Below are 25,799 nucleotides of genomic sequence, written 5' to 3'. Positions count from 1 at the left end.
GGAGGTGAAGGGAGGTGAAACAGTATAACATTGTTTATACCAGATTACCTCAATTGGCCATTGATGAGGGTGCTGATAGCCCAGTGTGGGGTGGAAAACTGTCCCTTCTCCCCTTCCAGGCTCTTTGGCTGGTCTAATAATAATTAAGCAGATATTCGGCAGATTAACAGGAGAAAAGCAATTTGATTTCTAATGTACAGGAGCTGCATACAAATGTGAAACTCAGAAGAAGTGAACATGTAAGCTTTTATACCTTTAGGCAGAGAAACCATGGATTTGTGAAGAACTGACAAGACAAAGAAGCTCGAGCTTGGGAAGTAAATTAGTGAAAAGTAACAAGATTTGTTCATCTGGCTTTCTAGGCCCCGAATTCCCGATCCCTGTTGATAAAGATGCCTTCTCCCCTCCTGGTCCAGGGATGGTGCCTTTCACCTGGGAGATTTATTTCCCACTTTCAGAGGGTCACAGGGAGGTCAAAGGGTCCTCCTAGCTCTTGCTTTTCCTCAAGTACCTCTCATTCAAAATTAGCAATAGGCCAACGTAGCATATTTTCAAGTGGCTTATTCTGCTCCCCTTCACATGTATTTATTATTCTTCCATTTTTTTGTACTTTTTTGAAGTTTTTAAATCTTTATTTTTATTTTTCTCACATCCAACCTGTGGTTCCCTGAACCTTGTTCCTGTTACTCATCTAATCTGTTAGCATCCGCTTGTAATGTTCCTTCTCTTGCCCCTGCTAGCCATACCCTTAGACCAGACTGGCCACCAATTGCCATCCCCTCGACCTCAGCTTCCTCAGGTGCTGCCCTCACTTACCTCAGTGGGATGCTATTGTTGTGCTCTTCTCTTTCATCTCTATCAAGGTGTATACCACAAGTCACAGCAATCTTAACCCTGCATCTGGAATGAAATTTCTCAGTGGCGGGGTTTTATTTTCTTGTTCATAAGGGATCGTTAATACCGACCACAGAGTGGAAGTGGGTACTGAAGAAGGATTTGCTCAGTGAAATTCTCTCTCTCTCTTTCTTTCTCTCTCTCTTCAATAAAGAGACCTTAGTTTCACATTGCTCTGTTTTCTGTGTGGTGAGTAATATCCACTGGGTAGCAGCCCATCAGTGACCTGTGCTCCTCTAGCAATGACTTCATAACCTTTAATTATCAAAAAACTTATAGTTGTTTCTCTGCCACTGCAAATGTTACTAAATTCATGAAAAATAAGTAATAAGATTAGTAATAAGATGGAGGGGGAAAATGAGAGTGAAAAAATAGGCATCAAATTAGCAACTTTACAAATCTTTCGTTGGATGATCACTTTTGATTGGTGTTTACAGCGTCATCTGAAAGCTGACTTTATAGATGCCACATGGTTATCATCCAGCTGGTATGTGAAGGCAAAACAGGCAAAATGTTATAATGGTAGGCATGCCCAATATTCCATCAGCACAAACAGAACATTGACCTCTGGTGTTTTGTTTTGTTTTTATCAGTAGTTTTTTATTTATTTATTTATTTATTTATTTATTTAGAGAAGGCTTAGCTGCTCTAAGAGTATTAGGAAAACTTTGAAAAATTCCATATGCCATTCTTAAATATTGTTTAGTATTTGTTCCCACATTCTACATGGAATTATGATTGTGGTAGGGCAGAGAAGTGCGGAGCTGTAACTTTCTATTGCAAACAAATAAAACAAAGACATAAATTCTGCCAGGAGGGATATAAACTTGTTTACAACACTACATAGAAAATGAGGAAAATTTGAGTTGAAAAATGGTGTAACTGGAGAAACCCATGGGGACTTTGTAGTAGGGGAATTTGATTTTACTTTATAAAAAAACATGTGTTCAATTTTCCAATTACACACCTTCCTATTTTATTTATATCTTATCTATTGCTCACATGAATGCCTATGAATATGTATAAAATTTGAAATAATTGTGTTAGGGAAAAGCATTTGATACTAGAAATTTTTTTTTTTTCTTTTACGCTTAGTTATTAAATTTAGGTTTGTTCCCTTATGTATAGTTTTATCTTTTCATTCATAGGAAATGTCACATGTTGTCTCTTGTCTTCTCTTGAACTCTCCAGATGCTGTGATCACCCTGTTTAAAATTGCAACCTGCCCTTCCCAATCCAGACCCCCTTTGGCCTGTTCTAATTGGTTTCCATTGCCCTTAGCATCCTGTACATACAATATTACTGAGTGACTTGCTTATTCCCTGCCTCCCCCTACATAAGGATGTAGATCATCATTCATTTAGATGTATGCCAACCAACTAAAAAGGCATCTCTCACGTATGAGGCACTCAAGTAATACTGATTAATGAATGAAAAGAATTAGTAATAACAATAATAGTTAAAAATTCGAAGTACTGCCCTAACCAGTTTTTTCAGTGGATAGAGCGTCGCCTGTGGACTGAAGGGTCCTGGTTCGATTCCCATCAAGGGCATGATGTACCTTGGTTGCAGGCACATCCCCACTAGGGAGTTGTGGGGGCTGTTTCTCTGTTTTCCCCGACCCTCAAGGAAAATGGCAGGTTCCTGAGTGGAGGAGCTGGGGATTAAGAAATTAAAGAAAAAAGGAGACCAAGACACAGAAATAGATACAAGCTGGGACCCAGGTGGGGGGCTGTCACTCTGGTGGAGAGACTTTCAACCCCAACACAGAAAACACAGAGCATTTATTTATTTCCAGAAGAATAAAAGGAGGTTTCCCTGAAAAGCTTAGAATCAAAGGGATTTTGGGTGTGCCCAGGTCCCATTCATCCCCTCATTCCTGGGATTTAGCATATCAAGACCTGGGTAAGTCAAGGTCCTGTTTGTTTCTCATTCTAAGCACATGGATAAAGATAAGAAATCTGTACTGATTATGGTCTCCCACATTTTAGGGAAACACATTCCCAGGGCATGGCTTTGCCTAAGTCTTGAGTTCAACTGATGATAATTAAAGATCATCCATGTGCATTCCCAAGGGCCCTCTATTGGAGTGTGTAGGAGGCAGCTGAATCAATGTTTCACTCCCATTGATGTTTCTAACTATTCCTCTCCCTCTCCATTCCTCTCTGTAATAATAAAAAAGTAAAAAAAGTAAAAAATCAATAAAATATATTTTACAAAATTCTAAGTACTTTACTATGTACCAACTGCTGTTGGAATGATCATATGTGTAAATTCATGTAGTCTTAAAAACATCTCTATGAGGCCAATGGTGTTATAATCTCCATTATACAAAAGAGGGAATTGAGGAACATAGAGGTTAAGCACCTTGATAGTTTCTGGCATTATGGCTAAAAGGTGGCGGAGTCCAGATACCAACACAAGTAATTATATTCCCTGGACATGATGTCACCTGTTTTGCTAACCTGCCTTTAGTGTGTAGACAAAGCCTAATGGGGAAAAGGTAGTACTTATTTTCATAAGTAAATAGCTCTAAGTCTGTCTCAGCACAACTGGAAGATCATGCCCCACATACCTTGAAAACTATGGCGTGCTAAGGAAGGTGCCAGAGGTGAAAGGGATGAGGGTGTGGGCAGTTTTCTGCAAGCAACTATAAGACATCCCTCTCTTCCTGTTCTCAGACATCACTGTTGACAACCACTACCTGATTTGCCTTTTGAATGTCACCAATTTCTCAAGATGGTTTCCTCTTTCTAAAATGTGGGGTTGGGACTTTAACTAATCAAATGTCTTTCTCCCTCCAAATGCTGTGGTTCAAAAAATGCATTTCTGTGTTCTGATGTTCAAGTAAATTATTGACAGTAGAAAAAGGTGTGTGTGTGTGTGTGTGTGTGTATGTGTGTGTGTATGTTTCTTATGCTTAGTACTGGTCAAATATTTTTCTGTATTTGAATCTTAATAGAAATTGCACATGGTTCCTCAATGAAGGAGAAATTAAATGAAAGTTGAAAAAGAGATTGAAGATAGAAAAATAACGGTTTTTCCAAAATCCATCATGGCCCTTGGGTTTGTGCTATTGTGCTGATTGTATTACCAGCACCCTTACAGTTTCTACATCCCTGCAAACCTGACTCTGAATGCTTCATGCATTTTCATTTCAGGATGTGAGCTGTCCATATTTTGGGGAGGGCTAGATCATTTCATTTTTCTTCTCTCTCAGTGTGGATCAACTATACATCTTTTGACTCAAACCCTCTGTTTTACCTTTCTTGGGGAGATAGTTATTTGGGGAGATTGTTCCCTTCACAGTTTGCACAATTGTCTTAATATTAATTGTGTCAAAATCTAATCAACCCCGGCTTAACTACACTACTATCGGGTCTAGTAATAATTAATGTCGTTTTTAAACATTCGTTTAAAATCTTGCTTGGCGTTGACTTGTATTGACATAACCTTCAAACACGTGGTATCTACAGAATGTGTGAAGTGCAATTAACAAGTTTTGCTTGAAAAAGTTTGTGTTTGGTTTGGTTTTTGTTGCAAAACTAGGGCTAAGAAGATGGCGGATGAAGAGCATATTCGGCACTGCATGCTTTACGAGTTCCAATTAGGAAGAAAAGCAAGTGAGGCTGCAAAAAACATCTGTAGTGCTCTTGGTCAAGATGCAGTTAGCGCCAGAAAATGCCAGCGTTGGTTTGAGAAATTTCGCGAGGGAAATTTTTCGTTAGATGACAAGAGTGGTCGAGGCCGTGTGTCCAATTTTGATCAAGAAGCTCTTCAAGCTCTTTTGGTGCAAAATCCTCAAATTACCCAACAAGAGCTTGCGACAACTTTAAATTGTTCACAAAAAACAATTTCCAATCAATTGCATGCACTTGGCAAAGTCCAAAAGTTTGGAAAATGGGTTCCTCATGAGTTGACCGACAACAACCGTAATCAAAGAGTCACAATTTGCAGTTCGCTCCTCTCTCGTCAAAACCGTTTGCCGTTTTTAGAGCAAATTGTTACCGGAGATGAAGAATGGGTGCTGTATGTTAGTTTGAAAAGGCGGCCTCAATGGTTGGACAAAAATGAGGCTCCGCAGCCCACGCCAAAACCTGACTTGCATGCGAAAAAAGTGATGTTGTGTGTTTGGTGGAATTTTAAAGGAATTCTTCATTATGAACTTTTACCATCTAACCAAACCATTACAAGTGCAGTGTATAGTGCCCAATTGGAAAGGTTAGCCCAAGCTTTAAGAGAAAAAGAACCCGCGCTGATTAATCGGAAGGGCGTAATTCTTCACCACAATAACGCACGACCGCATACTGCAAGAATCACTGCTGAAAAACTGCGCCAGTTGGAATGGGAAGTTCTCCCTCAACCTGCATATTCTCCTGATATTGCCTCTTCTGATTACCATTTGTTTCGTTCTTTGCAAAACTTTCTTCTTGGAAAAAAATTTAATAATGAAGAATGCCTCAAAAATGCATTGACCAAATTTTTTGTATCAAAATCACAAGAATTTTACAACAGAGGGATTAAAATGCTTCCTGAGCATTGGGCACAAGTAGTAGAAAACAACGGCAACTATATTGTTGATTAAATTTTGTTGTATTGTTTAAATAAATTCAATTTAAAAAAAGTATTAGAAAACGACATTAATTATTACTACACCTAATACTTTAAAAAAACAACATCTTCTTATATTGGAATTCTCACTCACTTCTAATGAAAAGTAAAATGATATAGCTTCTTTGGAAATCAGATTGACAGTTCCTTAAATTTTTTCACATAAAACCTGGCCAGAGTGACCCAGTAGTTGAGCATCGACTTATGGAGCAGGAGGTCACGGTTTGATTCCCGGTCAGGGCACATGCCTGAGTTGCAGCCTCTATCCCTCAGGGTTCCTCAAACTTTTTAAAGTGGGGGCCAGATCACGGTCCCTCAGAGAGCTGGAGGGCCGGACTATATGAACTACTAATTCCTACTGTAACACCTCGGCTGCGCTCACTGCCCAAAAAACCTGGTGGGCCGGATCAGACTCCTCTGCGGGCCGCATGTGGCCCGCGGGCCATAGTTTGAAGACCCCTGCTTGTGCTGGGTGTGCAGAGGCAAACAGCCAACCAATGATTTTACCTTACTTTTGATGTTTCTATCTCTCTCTCACTCTCTTTTCCTCTCTGAAATGAATAAAAACATACTTTTTAAAAATGTTTATGCATAGAGTTACTATATGAACAGTTTCACTCCTGGGTATGTATATTCAATAAAAATGCACACATATATCCACACAAAACTTGTACAAAAAAGTTCAGAGACTTATTAGACTATCTGACTATTCAGAAGAGTCAAAAAAGGGAATGATCCAAAATATCCATCAATTGATACATGAAATGTGATAATCTGTATACCCTGTGTTTGTGATTGTTTGACAGCAAACATTTGGCCACACAAGAGAAGGAAGTACTGGTCTGTGGATGAGCTCTGAAATATGTTGAGTGAAGGAAGCAGGTCACAAATGACTACATTTGTATAATTCCATTTACACGAAATGTCCAGAACAGACGCATCTGTATAGAGATGGAAAGTAGATGAGTGGTTGCCTAGAACTGGGGAGGAAGTGGTGAATGACTGCTAATGGGCTTTGGGGTTTTTTGTTCATTTGTTTGTTCTTTGTGTGGTGATGAAAGTGGTCTCAGATTGATTGCGGTGGTGGTTGCACAAATCTGTAAATATACTAAAAACCATTGAATTGTATACTTGCAATGGGCAAACTGTTTGATGTGTAAAATTACATATCAATGTAGATATGTGACATCTATATGCAAATGTATCACTTATACTAAAAATTGAATAAAAACTCATCCATAAGCTACCCAACCATTTCCCTATTACATGTTCCTCTGTTTCCCTTAGCAATAAACCGAGAACATTTTCTTTTCTCCTCCCTTTTATTTCATTGTAATTATTTTATGAATCTATCATTAAACATTGTTTATTATTTTATAGAACTGCGGAGGAACTTAACATAAAATGACAGATGAATAGCAGCACAAGAAAACTCTGGCCCCTAAATTACATCTGTGAAATCAATCTTTAAAATTTAAATTATGCATCACAAAATAATTAAATATAAAAGTAGTATGTAGATGAATCTTAACTTGGGAGTATATTTATATAAGAAAAAGACATCTCCAAAAATAACTAAAATATTATTATCAATGTATTTACCTCTAAGTAGCTAGGAAGGTAAAAGTTAATAACTAGTCCTAACCATTTTGGCTCAGTTGATAGAGCATCGGCTTGCAGACTGAATGGTTCCAGGTTCGATTCCGGTCAAGGGCATGTACCTATTAGGGGGTGTTCAGGAGGCAGCTGATGGATGTTTCTCTCTCATTGATGTTTCAGACTCTCTATTGCTCTCCCTTCCTCTCTGTAAAAAATTGATAAAATATATTTTTTAAAAGTTAATAACTAACAATTCTCACAATAACCATCAAAAAAGTTCAATGGAAATTATTAATGCATCTTTAAAAATTTGTTTGAAACTGGGAAAATAGAATACTTAAACCATGAAATAATATTCTTGTAACAAATATTGAAAACTTGCAAAATAATTTCTATGTATTAAAAAGGCAATTTAAACAAATACAGATCCATTTAAAAAATGAAAACAAAATATTTTAAATGTTTATTTTCCTAATGAATGTATAGATAATTTTAGTCTAATCAAGATGTTAATATGATTATTTTTGCTTAAAAATTAATGGGAAAAGTGAAGTAAGATTCAGGAGGAAAAATAAGAAAATATATATCTTTTTAATTTGAAAAAATGAGGGCAAAGATAGAACCAGTATTTCACATATTTGGATATAAAAAGCTGCTGTAAGACAGTAGATCATGGGGGATTATGTGATGAATGAGAGAATGGGTGTGTTCCCTAAGAGAATTCTAGTCAGATTTTTAAAAACAATATGTGTCTGCCATGCTTTTTACCTTTCTAAGCTCTTTTTGAACTGATTGCATTTTTTTTGGTTGAATATTATTCACCATAAAGTCTAAAAGAAATGTTTACAGAAGTTATTTTTTGTTTTAACTTGAGTTTAGTTTATTGCTTTTATTTTGCAGTAATTTTTAATGAGGGTGGAGTTCTCAGTCACTGGGACTGCTCATACACAGCCTGTTCCCCATGTTCTGTTGGACTCACCTTGATGAAGAGCACTTATCCCTGAGAATCACAGCCCTAGCCAACCACAGGTCACAATGGGTTTTCTTCTCTCTGTGCTTTCCTGGAGATTCATGTGGAGTACCACCACTCAAGAGTGAAATGGATTTTTTTTTTTTTAAGATTTTGATTAATGCACTCACTCAGCAAGCTCCATAAATTTGGGGTTTTATTTTGAATGTCAGAAATCTCAACCACCATATTGAAATCCAGCGCTGCATTTCTGACCATACTCTAAGTCTCACTGTTTGTCACCTCCCCCTCCCCACCACCACTGTGGCTTTCCCTGCCACACCTCAAATCCTGCAGTTTGCTCCATTTCTCCTTGGAGAGAGAATGAAAATTATGGCAGTTGAAGTTCAAGACCTGGTTGTCAATAACCCCCATCCCATTCTCCTGGCTCTTTGATGTCTCTGTTCCCTTCATGAACATGCACACTGTGATCTCATAAGTATCCATGCTGAGCACTTTTGAAGTTACATGTTTATCCCAAGACCAGAGACTTATGTGGCATTTAAAGGGACTCTTTACTTCACCTGACTGTAGGGCTAACAGTTTTAAAAGCTGTACTTGTCAGAATTTAATGACCAAAATCTATGCATATTTCTTCTAGGTTTAGCATAGTGAGGCGTTCTCTGAGAAAAATATTATGATATAGATGAAAGCACTTTAGATTTATAGTCAAAATACCACTGGCCTTGCTCTTTGTTCCTGCATGTGCTTGAGCAAGATACTTAATCTTCTCTACTTGTTTTTCATATAGAAGAATATCAACTCATTGCCTACCTTTAAATCCTTATAAAAGGAGATGATGTGTGTGTGATGCATGGCAGTTACCATTACTCGTGGTCAGAGCCATGTTCCTGGATTAGACAGGAAATCAGTATTATTATATCTGATGAGGTTATGTTGAACCTATACAAAGTGAAAGAATCTTATTTTCATTTACATGATCAACGTTTCAGACCAATTCACTTGTAATGATTCAAGAACTTAAAAACAAAATAAATGTTTTGCAGCTAAATATGCAGCATAGGTAAACATCAGATGCTTTTGTAATTAAGGTCCTCTGAAGTTTTTAATAAGCTATATTACACGTGGACTGCTAACAGTGCACAATCACTGTCTTATATCCTTCCTAACAGTGCCTTTAGTGTTCCACTGAAACATGGTCAGTGAATGCACAATATTCTTACTTACAATTATGAGGGGCTCTGTATATTACAGCAGCTCCACTGTGTCTGCCGTTAGCTGGAAAAATGCTGGGAGCAACAGCAGCTACTATCAACAGGGAGCCATATTAATTATTTGAAATGTGCCTCATAAGAGGAATCAGCAGAGTTTATTACAAGTCGAATATTACTTGAAACGGGAAGGTTAGTCTAACTGTTATCATAGTCTATGTGTCATTAACTTTCCTTGTTTAGGAGAAGAGATTAACAACCCTGTAAATTGCTATAGTAAATGTGTAAAATAGGACTGCGTATTCCCACTGTAGAAAGAATGCGGTGGGTCCCCACTCCCACCCAATCCTTTCTATGAAGTAGCTTTAGAAGTGGAACTGACTCTGTGATTACGCTCTCCTGCCTTAAAATTCAAATTGCTTACTAGCCCATATCAGTTATACAAACTATAGCTGCTTTGAGCATTAAAAATTCTTTTGTTTTTAAGCTAGCAATGTTTTCAAGCATCATCTCAGCATTCAAATCAACTTTATTACTTTAACCCACAAGACAGAAAGTATGTTGCAAATACTGTATGTGAGCTAACGAAATGCTTTGTAAGGAAGAAAGAATGAATTCTTTATAAAAACCTACCTGATTTTTATATTGTGGTTATTTATTGTTTTTTTAATCAAAAATAATAAGTATGTGGGGTAGTATTCTGTTAAATAATGTAAGTAAATCATAAAAATAAAAATTAATCAGGGTTGTAAAGTTATCTAAGTAGGTGCTACTCAAAGTGTTATTGGCATTGATGCCAGTCTGCACCCTGTTTCTTACTGATCTGCAATGAGTAAGTGAAGAAATTGAGAATGTTTAGAAGCATTTGCAATTGAGAATGTTTAGAAGCATTTTAGTATAAATAGTTTATTTTGTAATGTATTTGCATTTGCAACAGGTTGATAGAGTTCTTAATGTCTGTTTAATCAAGCAATTAAAAATTAGGTTTTGCATTTTGTATGTCTTTGTTTTTAGTTTTTCCATTTCGTTTTTTTTCTTAAATCATTTTAATTGTATTTTTAAGTGTCACTCCACAATAAAATTATAAATTATCAACAGCAACAACAACAAAAAACCTGAATTGTATTAGCAAGACTGCTTTAATCAGTTGATTTTTGTTTGGCACATAATGTTTCTGTGTTTGGATAGATCTGTCTACACTCTATAATGGCTATGAATTCAGTATGGAGAGAGATAATGTGACCTCATAAAACAGAAAAGTAACAAGACTTAACTACAACGTCTCTCTAACATTTATTTTTGGATCCACAGGTCAAGCACATCATGGCCAGGTGTCTTATATCTCTCCACCAATTCACCTTGACTCTGAGCTAGAAAGACCCCCTGTTAGAGGTAAGTGTTATTTTTTTTATGACTTTAAAATTTTTATTGTTGAAAATATTACATGTGTTACCCTTTTTCCCCCACTGACCTCTTCTAACCCGCTTCCACCCCTCACCCAGGCCTTCACCATCCTATTGTCTGTGTTCATCGGTTATGCATACAAGTTCTTTGGTTGATCTCTTCCCACTCATTGGCCATACCTCACCTTCCCTCTGTGATTTCACAGGAGACTATATTTATTCTTTGATGAAGGCAATTAATTAAGTTAGAGGTGATAGTAAATATGTATTTCACAACGGAGTATCTGTTTAAAATTCAAGGGGAGATGGTGTAAGAAATCTGATGACAGAATGAGTAAGTCTTATTTATTACCTAAACATGTGAAACATAGTTCTGATAAATGTTTGTAAAGCAAAATAAGAAATAGGGATGCATAGTGATTGAACTAGTGGAAGCCTAGTTGGAAGCCAACCCAGATTTACAGATTAACAGCTAACCATTATTGTTTTAATTGGAATTTTCTTCTTCTATTATCCTATTTTTTTTAATAAATTAAAATGGCTCAACCTAAGTCATTGACATATTTATTTTTTTACAATTTGATATTTTATATAATTCTTTTTAAAAGTTATTTTAGTATAAATAGTTTATTTTGTAATGTATAAATTAAAAAATGTGTACTTTAAATGGATACCACCTATTTAAAGATTTTTTAAAGAAACTAGTCATACGAAAGTTAAAATGACATTTATAATTATATAATCCAAATGCAGAATGTGGTTTTCTCTTTTTAAGAATATTTGTTACTGATTTCCAAACATTTTATAAGTAATCTAAGGTTAATTTTTCAGTTCAAAGTATTGCAGTACATTTTCTTATATCTTCAAAAGTATTAATTACTTTTGATATAATAAAAGTCTTTAGGTCTGACTTTCAGGAGCATGTTTTCTCTAATGCTATTTCTCCTGTCAGGAGTCTCTTATCTTTTCTATTCACTAAGTTTCTACCAGTGTTCCAAGGCTCCTCTCTATGTTCAGTTCCTCTGCAAGCTTCCCTGGGCTCTGCACCAGGGAGCTCAGTGGATGCCTCTGTTCCCCAAGTGCTCCCCGGAGCCCTCCACCCCACCCACCCTGTGCTTGCCTCCACCTTTCACACCTAAGACATTGTCTTGTAGTTTTCAGTGCCCATGTTTCCCTTCCTCTTCTGTAAGATCCTTGTGGGGAGAGAGTGTCAGAATTACTGTTCTCCTCCAGCCACTGGTCGGTGCGTGGCACACACTGGGCAGTCACAGGACAATTTATAAGTGGCTGAAGTTTAAAGCGACAGCCTAGATGCTGAAGGATGCATCCTGGGTGTTCAAGCAGAAAATGGAATAGGGACCATAGGGGAATCCCACCAAGAGGGAAACAGATTGAATGGAAACATGGGGTATGTCCGAGCGGTGATATTTTTAAGGAAAGATGCTGGGCACACAGTGAAATGGGAATGGTTTGAGAGGAAGAGAGTGGAAAGATGCAACAGGGCAGATTGTGAAGGCTCTGTATCACACATGCAGAGGAGTTGGTATTTTATTCTGGAAAATAATGTGGAATATTTTTTTTCATTTATTTATTTATTATTTTATTGCCTAAAGTTTTACATATGTCTCCTTTTTCCTCAATTGACCCCCCCCTGTCCCCAGTCATTCTCACACTGGGGAAGTCCCCACTGCCCTAATGTCTGTGTCCACTGGTTTTGCTGATATGCATGTATACAAGTCCTTTTGATGGAATACTTTTCATTTTTAAAAAATCACTATTCCCTAATCAGTGGGACACTACATTGTACCATGATTGGTCCTTGATATGAGAAAAATACCTGTGGCTTCAGTGTAGGTGATGAGATTGGCAGAGGGCGGCTGTGCAGGAGTACTGGTAAAAGATGACTAGAGAATTAGTTAGGCATGTGTCATTGGCAGTGGCTGGGCCTGAGAAATATTTTGAAGAGACGTGTCAGTGAGCTGAACAGAACAGAGGGCGGAACAGCAATGCCTCTAAGGTTTCTATGTTGATTAACAGCTTGGATGCGTATGACATAATCCCTCACCATGAGGAATGGATGCATTTTACATTGATGCGAGATGTTTTAGATATGCTAATTCTTAGCAAAATGTTGTTGCTCTGAAAGATGTAAACCTACTTATGCAAGTTGGTGACCTCAATATAATTCACTTTTTCAGACATGCTTTCAGTGTGATTCGGGAAGAGCTCTGTAAGCTCTCGCATAAGATGTGCAGTAATCCACTCTAAAAGTTAGTGGCTTTAAACAAGAAACATTTGTTGCAGTTCTCAGAGGCCGTTGAGTCACGTGAGCGCTGACTTGGATGCTTAGCAGTTGGCAGATGGTTGGTTCTGTGGGGGAGGGAGCTCACACGTGTGGTAGTCAACTTGATGTCATTTGGGGTGATGGCCATATGGCTCTTATTACCCAGCAGCCTAGCACAGGTGCATTCCCATGGTGATAGGATTTCCAGCCGTATATAAACAAGCCCCAGAGTTCAGATGTTTTTCAGGACTCTGCCTGCGTCATGTTTGCTACATCCCATTGGCCAAAGCAAGTTAGAGGACCCCAGGCGTGAAGGAGCAGAAATAGATCCCATCCAAAGGACCACGAATACAGATAAAAAGAGGACTCTGGGGCAGATAAAGAGTGAAATAAATTTAGAAGGAAATAAGACAAAAACTAGCTGGTAAAATAAAAAGGTTTAGAGCTAATAAACTTAAACTTCGGAGTTCGAGAACTTCCTTGTTTTAGTTTCTTCAACTTCTAGCTAGATCAGAAATGAGAACTTCACAGTATCTTTGTGAAGATTAGGGGTGATACAGAATAAAGTCTGGTATCCGGTAGGCCCTAGATAAAATGTGGCTCTTACTATGTACTTCGGGGTTCATTGCTGTGGGAAATGGGAAGAAATTGGGCTTCGGAGCCAAGGCAGACTTGCATGACCTTAGAATGATTGTCTCGATAAGTTCCAGTTCTCGTATCATTTATCTACTTACGTTGACCTAAAGGCCCTCCTAAACTGCTTGGTGATTAATGCAATTGCAGCTATATTCTGCATGTGCCATAGTTCTACAGTTTAAAAAAAAATTCTTAATTAAATAAAGAGGCTTATATAAAGCACCAAAATAACATTGCAGACATTCATGTGCTTTTTTTTTTTTTTCTTAAACCTAATATTTTATATCTAAAATACTGTGGAAATGGGATAGAGTTGGCATTATAGCATTACTTTGGAACAATAAAATATTTCTTTTCAACTTTCAACTATCACTCCTCACCTTTATTTACTATTTTTAATTATACTGTAAACTGATGTTAATATTTATATGCAGTCAAATTATGCAAATGAACTATATTATATCTACTGGTAGATAGATATAGATATATGAAGATACAAATATAGATAGTTATTTAAGTATAAATATAGGAACAGAAAGAGGGCCTCTTATCAAATTAATGCATTTGTTTATCAAATGTATTTTTTCTTTGGTATCGTGCATCTTAAATTGTGGCCAACATGCCTTTAATAAAGGGAAATGTAGAAGCAAGTTACCAAATAGCCTTGAATAAAAAGTTGTGATCTGCATTTTGAAGTGCCAAAATTCAGTGTCACTTAGTGTTGAGTAAATTTGAGAGGTTCTATTCTTTAAGTCTAATGTGACCATACATGGCATTTGGTCACATAATTTATGCCTGTGGTGACTTTATGTGCATTCTTCACTTTACAGATTCTATTACTGAATAGAGGTGTAAATTCTGATAGTTTACTAGTGCATTAATGTCACAATACATTACAAGGTAATTAACCAGAGCTGCCACTATAAATAGAAAAATAGTCACAGCCCTCACTATAAACTACTTCATAAAAGTAAGATCCTGAATCAGCATTCACCATTATAGTGATTTTTCTTGCCATACGTCTCATTAATCAGGAAAAATAGCTTCATCTAGAAGCACTATTATTTTTAAAGCTTTCATTATGAAAATAAAGTCATTATAATTTTGTAGTTAAAGTAATGAGATTGATTGCATATTTCCATACACAAATAACTCCTATACACTTTGAAGACGTATTTCCCAATTTTATATATTTTAATTGGAAGTGAAAGACTACTTTGGTACTTTTGGAGCAGATTTGTGATAAGCACACAAGTGAGTTCTTGGAAGGGTGCATTAAGAGTTGCAGTTCTGAAGGTCATGTTTTCTCACCAACTATCCTTCCCACCCCCCACCCCCCACCCCCGCCCCCATCCGAGCCTTCATTTTGCCTCCTATCTACCCACATGAAAACAGTTCAACCCCAGAACTGTGTCTGTATTACAGTCAGGATCACTCAATGAAGATACTTGGGTGAGATTTTGTGCTGGAAGCTGAATCACAATCCTAAACAAAGGCTTATATTATTTGACAATTGAATATAAAAGTTGGAGAATGCCCTTCAGATGTAACTGCTATTTTATTTTTGGCTTTGACTTGTTTCATTGTTTTCCTATACAATTTGGTGATAACCTTAGCAGTCAATTATAGAATCCAACCTAGTAATTCTTTACAACCTCACTAGCAATTCAAGTTAGATAAATTCTGTTAATTAGCAACAGAAAATTAATTTCTAAAAACAATTTCCATTTATATTACTAAAGATGATATTTTTATGTTCTGTTACATAAAAAAAATTGAAAGTAACCAGATATACTTCACCTTCCAATATGGTAAACCACTAGTAATAAAGCTGATGAATACAGCATTGTATTTAATTTGTATATTTTGTATAATATTTCTTAAGTACAGTCTTATATTTAATCATAAGTCTAATATTAACTATAATGTGTGTATTTGCTAATTATTGATAGTTGCAATTTATAGTCAGAGAAAAATCTAAAATATTTGGGGACATTTGAAAAACTGCATTTTTTTTTCTTTTTCTCTTTTCCTATAATAACCTGAGTAATATAAACATGGTTTCATTGGCACATAATCAATGAAATAGAATCATGCTAGGCATGAAGTTTCTGTGCAAATTGTGTTACACTCAGCAAATCTTACACACTGAAAATATTTTTTAAAGTTTGAAATAAACAGATGGTTCTGCTTGATGCATCTATATTAAAAATAGGCTCAAGCCAAAGATTTAGCATCACAAATTAGAGACATTAACACACGATATTATCTAGTAAAATGTAAAAACATTTGAAATTGATTAAAATAAAAAAAGGAACTAGACATCTGGCATTCTTATTGAGGAGTTTCCAGGCCTTTCATATCCATGTGGTGTTTTGATAACTTATCTGGTTAGCAGCCATTATATAGTAGAATGTAATTCCATAGCTTCAGCCACTCTTAACCCAAAGAAATGAAAAGGAAAGTTGCACATAACAGGGTGCTTTGATTATGTTAAATAAACACTCCTTTCCTACACTTGTAAATGCCTAACATTTTTGCGGTGTTTAAATACACTGCCAACAACTACTAGATAGAAAAATATAGTTCGTTAATGTAAATTGTAAACAACACTCCCATTTATTAAGTGTGTATCTTGTATCTGACAGATACAAAATATTTTATACATATTGTCTCATTAAGTATTACCAAGGATGCTATCACTTTTTCATTCAGACTTATTGTTCATCACAATATTTCTAGCACCAAGCATACTATTGTAATATTATATGGTAATCACTGAATTTGGTTTGAATTTTATGGAAGTTAAATTATAAGCTTAAAGGTAAAATGTACATTTTATTTTTTAATATTCTTAGGAGTAAGTATAAGGATTTTGTAAGTTATATTTTCCAAATATGTATGTTGTTGGTGATAACCCCAATTTGCCAACCATATGATCATTGACAAACCCATAGCCACAGCAACAACCTCTTTCCCAGTGTTGTTTATGTACCAAATATCAAATGTAATAGTATATGTAAAATTACTACAGACCCTATAGAATGCTCTGCAAATAGAATTTAATATAATTTAGCAGCAACACTGTATAAATCTAGTCTAAAACTGGGTATAGCTCATAAAAAAATGGTAAGATCAAGAAAATAAGTCCTCAAGAGAGTTTGCCATGGCCTTATAATCTTTAAATCCTGTTGGTTTAATTATGTTACTGTTTTATATGAAACATAACCTTATTCTATATATTTAAAATCTCAAACGTGTATCAAACAATAACTATACCTCAGCCCTGGCCAGTGTGGAGCAGTTGATTGAGTGTCCTCCGATGAACCAAGATGCCACCCATAGGATTCCTCGTCAGGGCACTTGCCAGGGTTGCTGTTGCTGCTGGATCCTCAAGAGGGGGTGTGCAGGAGGCAGCCACCTGATGTTTCTCTCTCTCGCCCCTTTCCCTTCCTCTCTCTCTAAAATCAATAATATATATATATTATAAAAAATGTACATCAGCTTTTCTCTGTGATCTCCTGAAAGAGTTACTTTCATTTTATATTTAACTAAGATTTTCTGTGCAGCTGCATCTTAGGCATGATTTAGATTCCAAAGTTAATGGGAGAGGATTAAAAATGAAGGGGGAAAAACTTGAAAAGACTCCTCTGAATTATCCTTAAAATATAGTATCTCCAATAGTGAGTTATTCCTTAATATCAGAAAATGTGAACACAAAAATACCCCAACTCTCTTCTGGATATGGAGATACTTATGTGCTGAGTGGTGTAAGGAGACACACAGCTGAGAGAACATCATCCCTACTCCTCCAGCCATGAGCTCACTGAGTAAAATGGGAAGAGGAATCTTCCCCCAAAATCCTTCTGAATGTACATGTTTAAATGTAAGTCAAATTAATTTTCATGTGTCTCTGCTATAGTGAGTTACCCTTATGTGCCGTGCACTCTATAAAGGACTAACAATGCAGTGAGGCACAAGAGGGAAAAGATGTGTGTCCTCATGGACTTCACCTTGTCATGGGGAGGTAAACAGTATATCAGTTATGGATTAGACAAGATTATGAACAGGCTGTGATTAAAGATATAAAAAAGATATAAAGGCGGATAATCAAGGAAAACTAGTCCAGTGAGGTAACTATTGAGCTGAACTGAGAGGAATAAAAGTGAGTTGGCCTTGACTTAAGCTGAAGGACAGTATAACCAGAGTTCCTAACCTAGAAAATACTGGTTTGCCAATTCACTAAGGAGGGCCTCTGAGGAGCCAGTCCTTGATGGAATTGTGCTGTTTGCTAGTCTGTCAAGAAGCAGCACTCTAAACAGGGGAAAGAAACTATGATTTAATAAAAAACATAACAACAAATGGGCATGATAATTTGTGAACCACAGTGGGATTGGATGGGTTCTGGGGATATACCCTATTTCCCCGAAAATAAGACAGTGTCTTATATTAATTTTTGTTCCCAAAGATGCGCTAGGTCTTATTTTCAGGGGATGTCTTATTTTTCCATGTGCTAGGTCTTATTTTCGGAGGATGTCTTATTTTCGGGGAAACACGGTAGTATTTAGACAGGACTCAGATTATGCAGGGCCTTTTCAAAGAAAAACAAAACAAGACAGCCGAAACCAGTTTGGCTCAGTGGTAGAAAGTCTGTCTGCGGACTGAAGGGTCCCAGGTTCAATTCCGGTCAAGGGCATATACGTTGGTTGCGGGCACATCTCCGGTGGGGGCGGTGCAAGAGGCAGCTGGTCGGTGTTTCTCTCTCATCGACGTTTCTAGCTCTCTATCTCTCTCCCTTCCTCTCTGTAAAAAATCAATAAAATATATTTAGGAAAAAAAAAAAGAAAAGAAAAACAAAACACAGAGCTGGACAGTAGGCAAAGTGTTAAGAACCATTTTTTTTTTCCCAAAGAGACAATAGTATTGAAATTCCATAGATTCCAAATACAGCATAAATAAGTGGGAATTTATAGCCAAGGAACAGAGTTGGGGCAGGGGCAGTGTGGGTTCCTGGATAGAAAATTACTAAATTAGGAGTGAAGGGGATTCTGGAACCACTCCATAGGCTTCTAGCTGAAGACAGGGCAGGGTGATCAGATACCGCCAGGAGGGGTGGAGGATGAGGAACCAGACCAGGTAGCTAGGGCTTTTGGGTACCCAGGGTGGGGGTTCTGGTTAAATGGCCTTAGCAGGATTCTTGCTAAAACTGGATTTTGCGGGGAACTGCACAGATGGGCTCAGGAGAAGGTTCAGGAACCTAGTCAAAGTTTGGTCAAGCAGAGAATCTTTGTGAGCTCTGTGGGCCATGAAAGCAGCTGGGGTTTTAAGAGCTATGAGAATCCCTAAAGGGTTTTTACACAGAGCAATTCATAATCTGATTCCAATTTTCAAAAGATGACTGTTGCTACAGGGAGAGTGGAGAATGGCTTAGGGAGAAGTAAATCCCATCATATTGGTGTGGCCTTTCCTTAAAATTTCATTTGCAAGAGGGAATTCTTTCCCCCTTACCAATTAAATTCTCTGCATATTCTCTGTTCCTTCTTTCCCCTCCATTTCCCACCTTACTGGCTTCTTGGTAACATGTGATTGCCTGTCTCTGACCCAGAAGTAGCAAAAGAATTTGGAAGCAGGTGAATTCAGATTGCTGTGGGAGGAAGTGCTAAACGCCTAGGAAGCCAGGCCTGAGGGAGCAGATGCCTGGATTCCACTTAATGCCCTGGAGCTACAGTCCGGCAGGGAGGAAGAGTATGGACTGCTCACAGATAACCCAAGGAAAGATTGCACACGCTGAGTCCTGAAAAATCAAATTCTCCTGCTAGGCACCCTGAATACTGATCCCATTAAAATGAGGATAGATATTGGAAGGTCTTCAAGCACAGAAGGCATTCATACAACTCCTGCATAAAAAGGGTTGGATGACTCCAATGTTCAGGGTGGATTGAGAGCTGGGAATTAGTACAGGTTATTTCAAGAAAGGGTTCTTGAGAATGTAATCCAGAAGAGAGTAGCAATGGAATTAAAAGGAATTTGGTGTGGTAGGCACTGCAGGTAAAGCGGAAAAAGTCTTGGTGACCAGTGGGATATGTGGAGAGGGCATTAAAAGGCAATTCCTTGATTTCTAATTTGCATCGATTGGGTAGACATTGATACTGTTCTGGAAGACGACAGTCATCCACATTCGAGCTAAGTTACGCCTTATTAATTCTTTGAAAATAGTGTAACTTGAAATGTGGCCGGAAACAGTTTCCTTTCAGGTTGTAGTTGATACAAAATGTAATGTCAGCAGTACCTGAGACCTATAGCCTTTTACAGGTCATCGGATCGGCCCTTTTGTTACCAGGTGGTTAGTTATTTCAATAGGTAATCTGTTTAGAAAAGTCCGACGAGTGGATTTATGTGACATTGAGTTTGATGAAGTTCTTTTCTGGAACCTAAAAAAGTCATGCCTGCCAGGCTTTATTTAGGCAGTAATAAATGAATAAATGAAGCCCAGGCCGCAGAGTGAAAACCACCTCCGGTTCCCAAATGGCCCGGGCCTTGCCTTGGCTTCCCTGTGCTGAGCGGTTGTACTTCTCCGCTGCAGACCTGTGTGCATCGGAGAGGGGCACCTCAGGGCATCCTTGTTTGTTAGACAAAACCAGTCCTGAAGACAGAGCACAGAGCGTCCTGGCTGCCCTGCAAGCACATAAAGCCCGGATTACCAGCTGGAAAGCGTGTTAGCCTTGTGTTTCTGGTTTCTGACAGTAAAAAATAAAAAGGCAGGCATTTAAGTTATGCTCCTATTGTTATCCCCCGTTACATAAAAAATGTGATGTTGACATAGGACATGGCTTTGCAGAAGCCAATGCTCAGGTTTAAGTCTCCCCTCCAAGAAAGTCTGTGGTGTCATTTTTCTTTCTAAAAATCTCCCCTGCTCAAATGCTTTCTGATGCGTTTAAATGCACAGGGCCTGTTCCTCTGGAGAACGGCTTAGTGGAGTACTTCATTTTGCACTTTATTGAAATGTGTGCTTGGAAAACATCGGTGCAATTTGCCATGTTCCACCTGGCACCGGCAACAGCTGGAGCCTGGACCCTTTCCGAAGGCCTCCGCTCTCACGGCGCTAATCTAAGGCTAATGCCACATTGAGAGCTACCTCCTGCCCCGCGCTCTGTTAGACATGTCCAAGGTAAAAGAAAGAGCGGAATGTTTTCATGTAGATGCCGGCTATTTTTCCTTTGTCTTCCCTTTCCATTTCCAGTACTCTAAAACTATCACTACCAGCCATGCTCTTAACTTTAAAATATTTATAGGGAAAAGATTTGTTTTCAGTGAGCAGATGGGCCAGTTCGAAGACAAGCTGCTATATATGAATAAGCATGCGCGGTGCTTTACCAGCAAAGGAGCCTATTTTGACATTTCCTCCGGATGATTTGTATGGCCTATCACTGTCGCACCTGGTGCGGGGACAATAAATGGGCCCTTAATAGTCACGCAGTGTGTGAACGCCGTCCATTATAACTGCATTATGTCAGAAATCATCATCTATTACTGAATGGCGGGCACTTCATTTATAATCGGTTGCCCTGTGGAATTAGTGGCCACACAAATGAATGGTGCATTCATGCCACTTTGACTGTAAACTTCCTTCTCCTAATACTGGCCCCTTTTGTAAACACACGGAATTGACTTGCTCTCCATCCCCCTTTGGGATTTCAGAATACAAGTTGCTTTGTTTATAGTTATGAAATTTGAAAAGAGGGCAAATGTGAGTTACATACGATATAAAATCCCATCTATTCACGGACATATCTGTTTAAAATAACAATGCAATTCTTCAGTTCCCCTCACTCTAGGACGGAAGTTTGATTTTGGTAAAGTGACAATGCTCTTGGGGGGAAAAAACATTCCCTGGCGACCTGCTGCACAACCATGTGCTGTCATTAACAGGACTGACGTGTACACATCAACACTTAAGGAAAAAAAAATTTCTTCTGATGTGTTTTTTTGCCACAACAAAGAATAACTTCCCCACTGGACAATATAAATAAGTATATATTCCACCATGGCCCCGATGACAAGATATGGACAAGAGAGACAGTGAAAAGAAAAAGGAGCTGAGGAACCTAGAAAAAAGAGCCCGGGGATTCGTACTTTGTTTGCTTTCAGAATTAATGGTCCCAGCCAGCATCTCCAGAACCTTCGGGCCTTTTTCTTCAGACTTAAGAACACACCGTCAGAACTTTGTCAAGGTCACCGTCAGAGAAGGCTTCCGTCATTGTGAAGATTCCCGATGGAAATTACTATCTGGAAAAGTTCCTTTCAGAGACGTCTCAGCTGCTGTCTCATGAGGACCCTCGGACTGGGGCGGTGGTAGACACGCTCTGGGAAAAGAAATCTCAGTCAGTTTGCAGTCAATGAGACTATTGGACCTTCCAGATTATGGAGGGGTCCGGGTTGTGGGGGGCGAGGAGGAACTGATTGTTGCAAACAGGAAATTATTAACAAATGGATAAGACAGTTGGATGGTATGAAAATTAATCTACATTAGTTACCAATGCCATATTATGGTTGTCTTACTATTTGAAAGGCTGAAGTTGCCAAAAAGAAGGCTGTTCCTACATCATAATGTTATAATCCAGCAGGCTTTCACCAGTTTTACTTTTTGTTTGTTTTATATATTTTTTATTGTTTTTTTTTACAGAGAGGAAGAGGGAGGGATAGAGAGTTAGAAACATCGATGAGAAACGTAGATCAGCTGCCTCTTGCACACCCTCCACTGGGAATGTGCCCACAACCAAGGTACATGCCCTTGACCGGAATCGAATCCGAGACCCTTCAGTCTGCAGGCCGATGCTCTATCTACTGAGCCAAACCGGTTTCGGCAAGTTTTAGTTTTTAATGTGTCAATGTCACTAACACTGGAAACAAGGTGGCAGAAGATTATTCACGTCTTCATTAGCGTTATAAACTTGCAGAAGCCCTGCATTTTGGAAGGGATGTCTTTCCGGAAAATGTCATCAAGGAGAAATAAGGGGACAACAAGAGAGTTTATTTTGAGTATCTGAAAGACTTAAAAAGTTCCAGGGCTGTGAAAGAATGCAGTTACAGCCTTGTTACATGGATACATTTGTAATCGGCACCGGCAGAGCTGCCTCTAATTTTTTGTCTCTGTAGACAGGGGTCATTAGACACATCCATTGACTTGAGTGAGTGGGAAACTCCTTAGGGAACTCGTGTTGTAGAGGATGATCTTTTGATGATGAAGCCCAATGAGATGAAGGTGTGTTGGGTGAAAACTCTTGCCAAGGTGGCTTAGAGGGACTCAGGCTGAGAAGTTGCAGGGATGCAGACGTCCGTCCGGGTGAACTGATCAAGACTGCTGCCTTTTACAGATCTGAACCCGCAGGCAAGTGTAGCCAGAATCCGAGGGGAGCTGGCAGCAAGGCTGAGCAGGCTGGCAGCAGACCCGACGCCTGCAGAGTTAGCTTCACGCAGGAGAGCCCTGAGCCAGTGCAAGCAGGAGCTGGCTGACTAGACTGCAGTGCCTGCTCTAAACCACCAGACTGGTACTTGGCAGGGGCCTCCGGTCCTTTACTCTCCTTCCCCTATTGTCTTACATGTGTCTTTCTCAGGTCTTCATTGGATTGCCATCTGGAAAATCTAGCTTGCTCATTCGGAACCTTATTAGAAAATCTGGTTTTATAATAGCTCAACTAGCCTAGAGTCGTTGTTTTTCTCATCTTTCCAACCATCACGTATAGGTAGGGCCACATATTTCTCTGTGGTATCAAGATCTACTGGCACGATCTTGAGTGCTTTTATGGGCAAAATAAAAATTAAGGACTATCACCATCTGAAAAATAAAAAGAAGAAATATGGTTTTATTTGTATCCTTATGCTCACATTCATTTTATTTTTGCTGGTTATGCCAAGACTGAATTGGGAATAAAGCATATATCATGTTGTATAAGTGGTAGGAAAAAGTTGGGCTACACTGAATTTTTATGCAAAATAACTCACATAATTCTTGCAAGGGCTCTTGGTTCATGCTACATTAAACACGTGCAAAGGTGAACACTTTGCCTTTTTGTTTTCTGCTATATTTATGGTCTTCAAAGACCATATTAATAAGTAGTTGCACTTATTATACACACTGGAGTTGGGCTTAACCACTGCTAAGAAAAAAAGCAAGTTCAAGAATATATTTTAAATGTTTAAAAAGAAATGTAAACATGTTAATAAAGTAAAAATCTTGAAAAAATCAATGAAATAGCACATGGTAGAAAATAGTTTAACAGTAATTTATAATTTTATGATAGCAACATGGAGCAAGCGCATAGTCTAATTATAATTTATTCAGTGTATCTGCTATTACAATGAAAAGCTAAATATCAAATTTAAAATCAAGAAACCTCATGTTTTACTTTCTGAGAAATGCAGAGATATTATAAGACTGTTCTTACAGTGATTTAAATTATACTTAAAACTTACTTTGAACCCTAATCATTTAATAAATGTTTGTTGAATTTAATAGAACATTTTGAGATATAGCACCTATGGTACTTTAAGCCATAGGGCAACAAAATGTAAATTGCTTTCAGTTCAGTAAAAATAGAGTAATTTTAAAATGTAAGAAATTCTTTTCCCTCTTGGGTATCATTAGAATCATTATTAAGTCAGATCCATTAAAGAGCTGGGAATTTGGGAACAATAATTAGATTCATTTGCAGAAATTGATTGAAGAATATCTTATCTAAAGAAAAATAGCATACAGTAGCCCCTCCCCCCCCAGTGGACATCTGACACTGCAAGGCAGTAGGGAATTCTGCACCTACTATGGTTTTTCTTATGCATACATACCTATGATAAAGTTTAATTTATAAATTAGGCAATTTCACAGATAGGAGATCTGTTCTTACGATAGAGCTCAGCATCAATGATGTATTTATTTCCTTATTAAGTTGAGAACTTTCACCTTTTCACTTAAATGAAACACTTTATAGCTTCTCTTTGGCATATCTACCACTACTCTTGTGCTTTGGAGCCATTATTAAGTAAGGGTTACTTGAGCACCAGCACCATGATACTAGGACAGCTGATTGGATAACCTAGAGGGTTATAAGTGACTAATGTGTGGGTGATACATGCCTCAAGGATACACTGAACAAAGGGGTGACTTACTTCCTGGGTGGGACTTTGTGGGGTGGGTGGCACAAAATTTCAGAATGGTACACAACTTAAAACTTAGGAGTAGCTTATATCTGGAATTTTCCATTTAATATTTTGCCATTGTGGTTGATTGCAGGTTAACTGAGACCATGGAAAGCAAAACCATGGGATGGGGCGGGGGAACAACTGTCCATTTTTGAGAATATACACTTCCACTGAGTTTATTCCTTTTGTATGTTTCACATAAGTTAAGGGACTTAATCTCTTCATATTCTAAACTAGAAAAACCATTCATTACATTAAAGATCCAAAATTCTATATCTAAGAAAAAACGGTCTTTGACTAGGTCCTATCAAACTGGGTGAACTCATTAATGTGTATACTGCTGAGTCACATTTGTTAGGCAAACAATTGAAGCCTTGGGAGAAAAGCCACGTGGAAACCATTGAAATGCATTGTTTCCATTATAAAACCCACTGGAGTTTTGGGGTTCTTTCTTTGCTTTAGAGGAGATGGTGTTAAATGATTGATGTGAAACTTCATAGTGCCTTGTTCATTTTATCAATCAAATTTAAATGTGGGATATTCAGGACCTTGTACATTTCTAAAACAAAGTGAATTTGAAGTACCCATAATCTCAAATCAAGACCCAACTGTCTTCCTTATGCTAATATTTTCCCTTGAATAACAATATTATTCATGAATGCTTATTATAGCACTTATTAACATTTCATTTTTAAATGACTGTATTTATCATGAAACAAATTTACGTCTGTTGAACTTTTTAATATGTTCTTGATTAGGGAAGGAATTGGTAGGTGATTTCCACTTATTCTGTCATGTGAAATCTTTGCCTTTATAAACACGTAATTTGAAATATGACTTTTACTCAGCTTCTGTGTAGCTGTAATACTGAATAATGGGGGGGGGAAATGAAATCCAAGATTTAGGACACATGGTTATGAATGTTATTAGCAAATAAAATAAGAACAAGAAAGGTCACGACTGACAGAATGGCAATTTTAAGCCTGATACACTAT

The 25,799-nt window shown here is 37.8% G+C and overlaps 1 protein-coding gene across 36 annotated transcripts in view; it reads left to right on the top strand.

Annotated features, from left to right (window-relative positions):
• Positions 1-25,799, top strand: part of ADGRL3 (adhesion G protein-coupled receptor L3) — a 723,514-nt gene that overhangs the window by 496,052 nt on the left and 201,663 nt on the right. For all 36 annotated transcript variants that reach the window (XM_084885599.1, XM_084885586.1, XM_084885612.1 and 33 more), the window contains one exon: positions 10,597-10,677. In XM_084885599.1, the coding sequence (XP_084741725.1) occupies positions 10,597-10,677 (81 nt within the window). The remainder of the gene's footprint in view (positions 1-10,596; positions 10,678-25,799) is intronic.

The sequence above is a fragment of the Pipistrellus hanaki genome (assembly GCF_964339955.1).
Source record: "Pipistrellus hanaki genome assembly, chromosome: 1".
Taxonomy (NCBI): domain Eukaryota; kingdom Metazoa; phylum Chordata; class Mammalia; order Chiroptera; family Vespertilionidae; genus Pipistrellus; species Pipistrellus hanaki.
The sequence above is the reverse complement of the archived record's forward strand: the minus strand, read 5'-3'. Positions and strand labels throughout refer to the sequence as shown.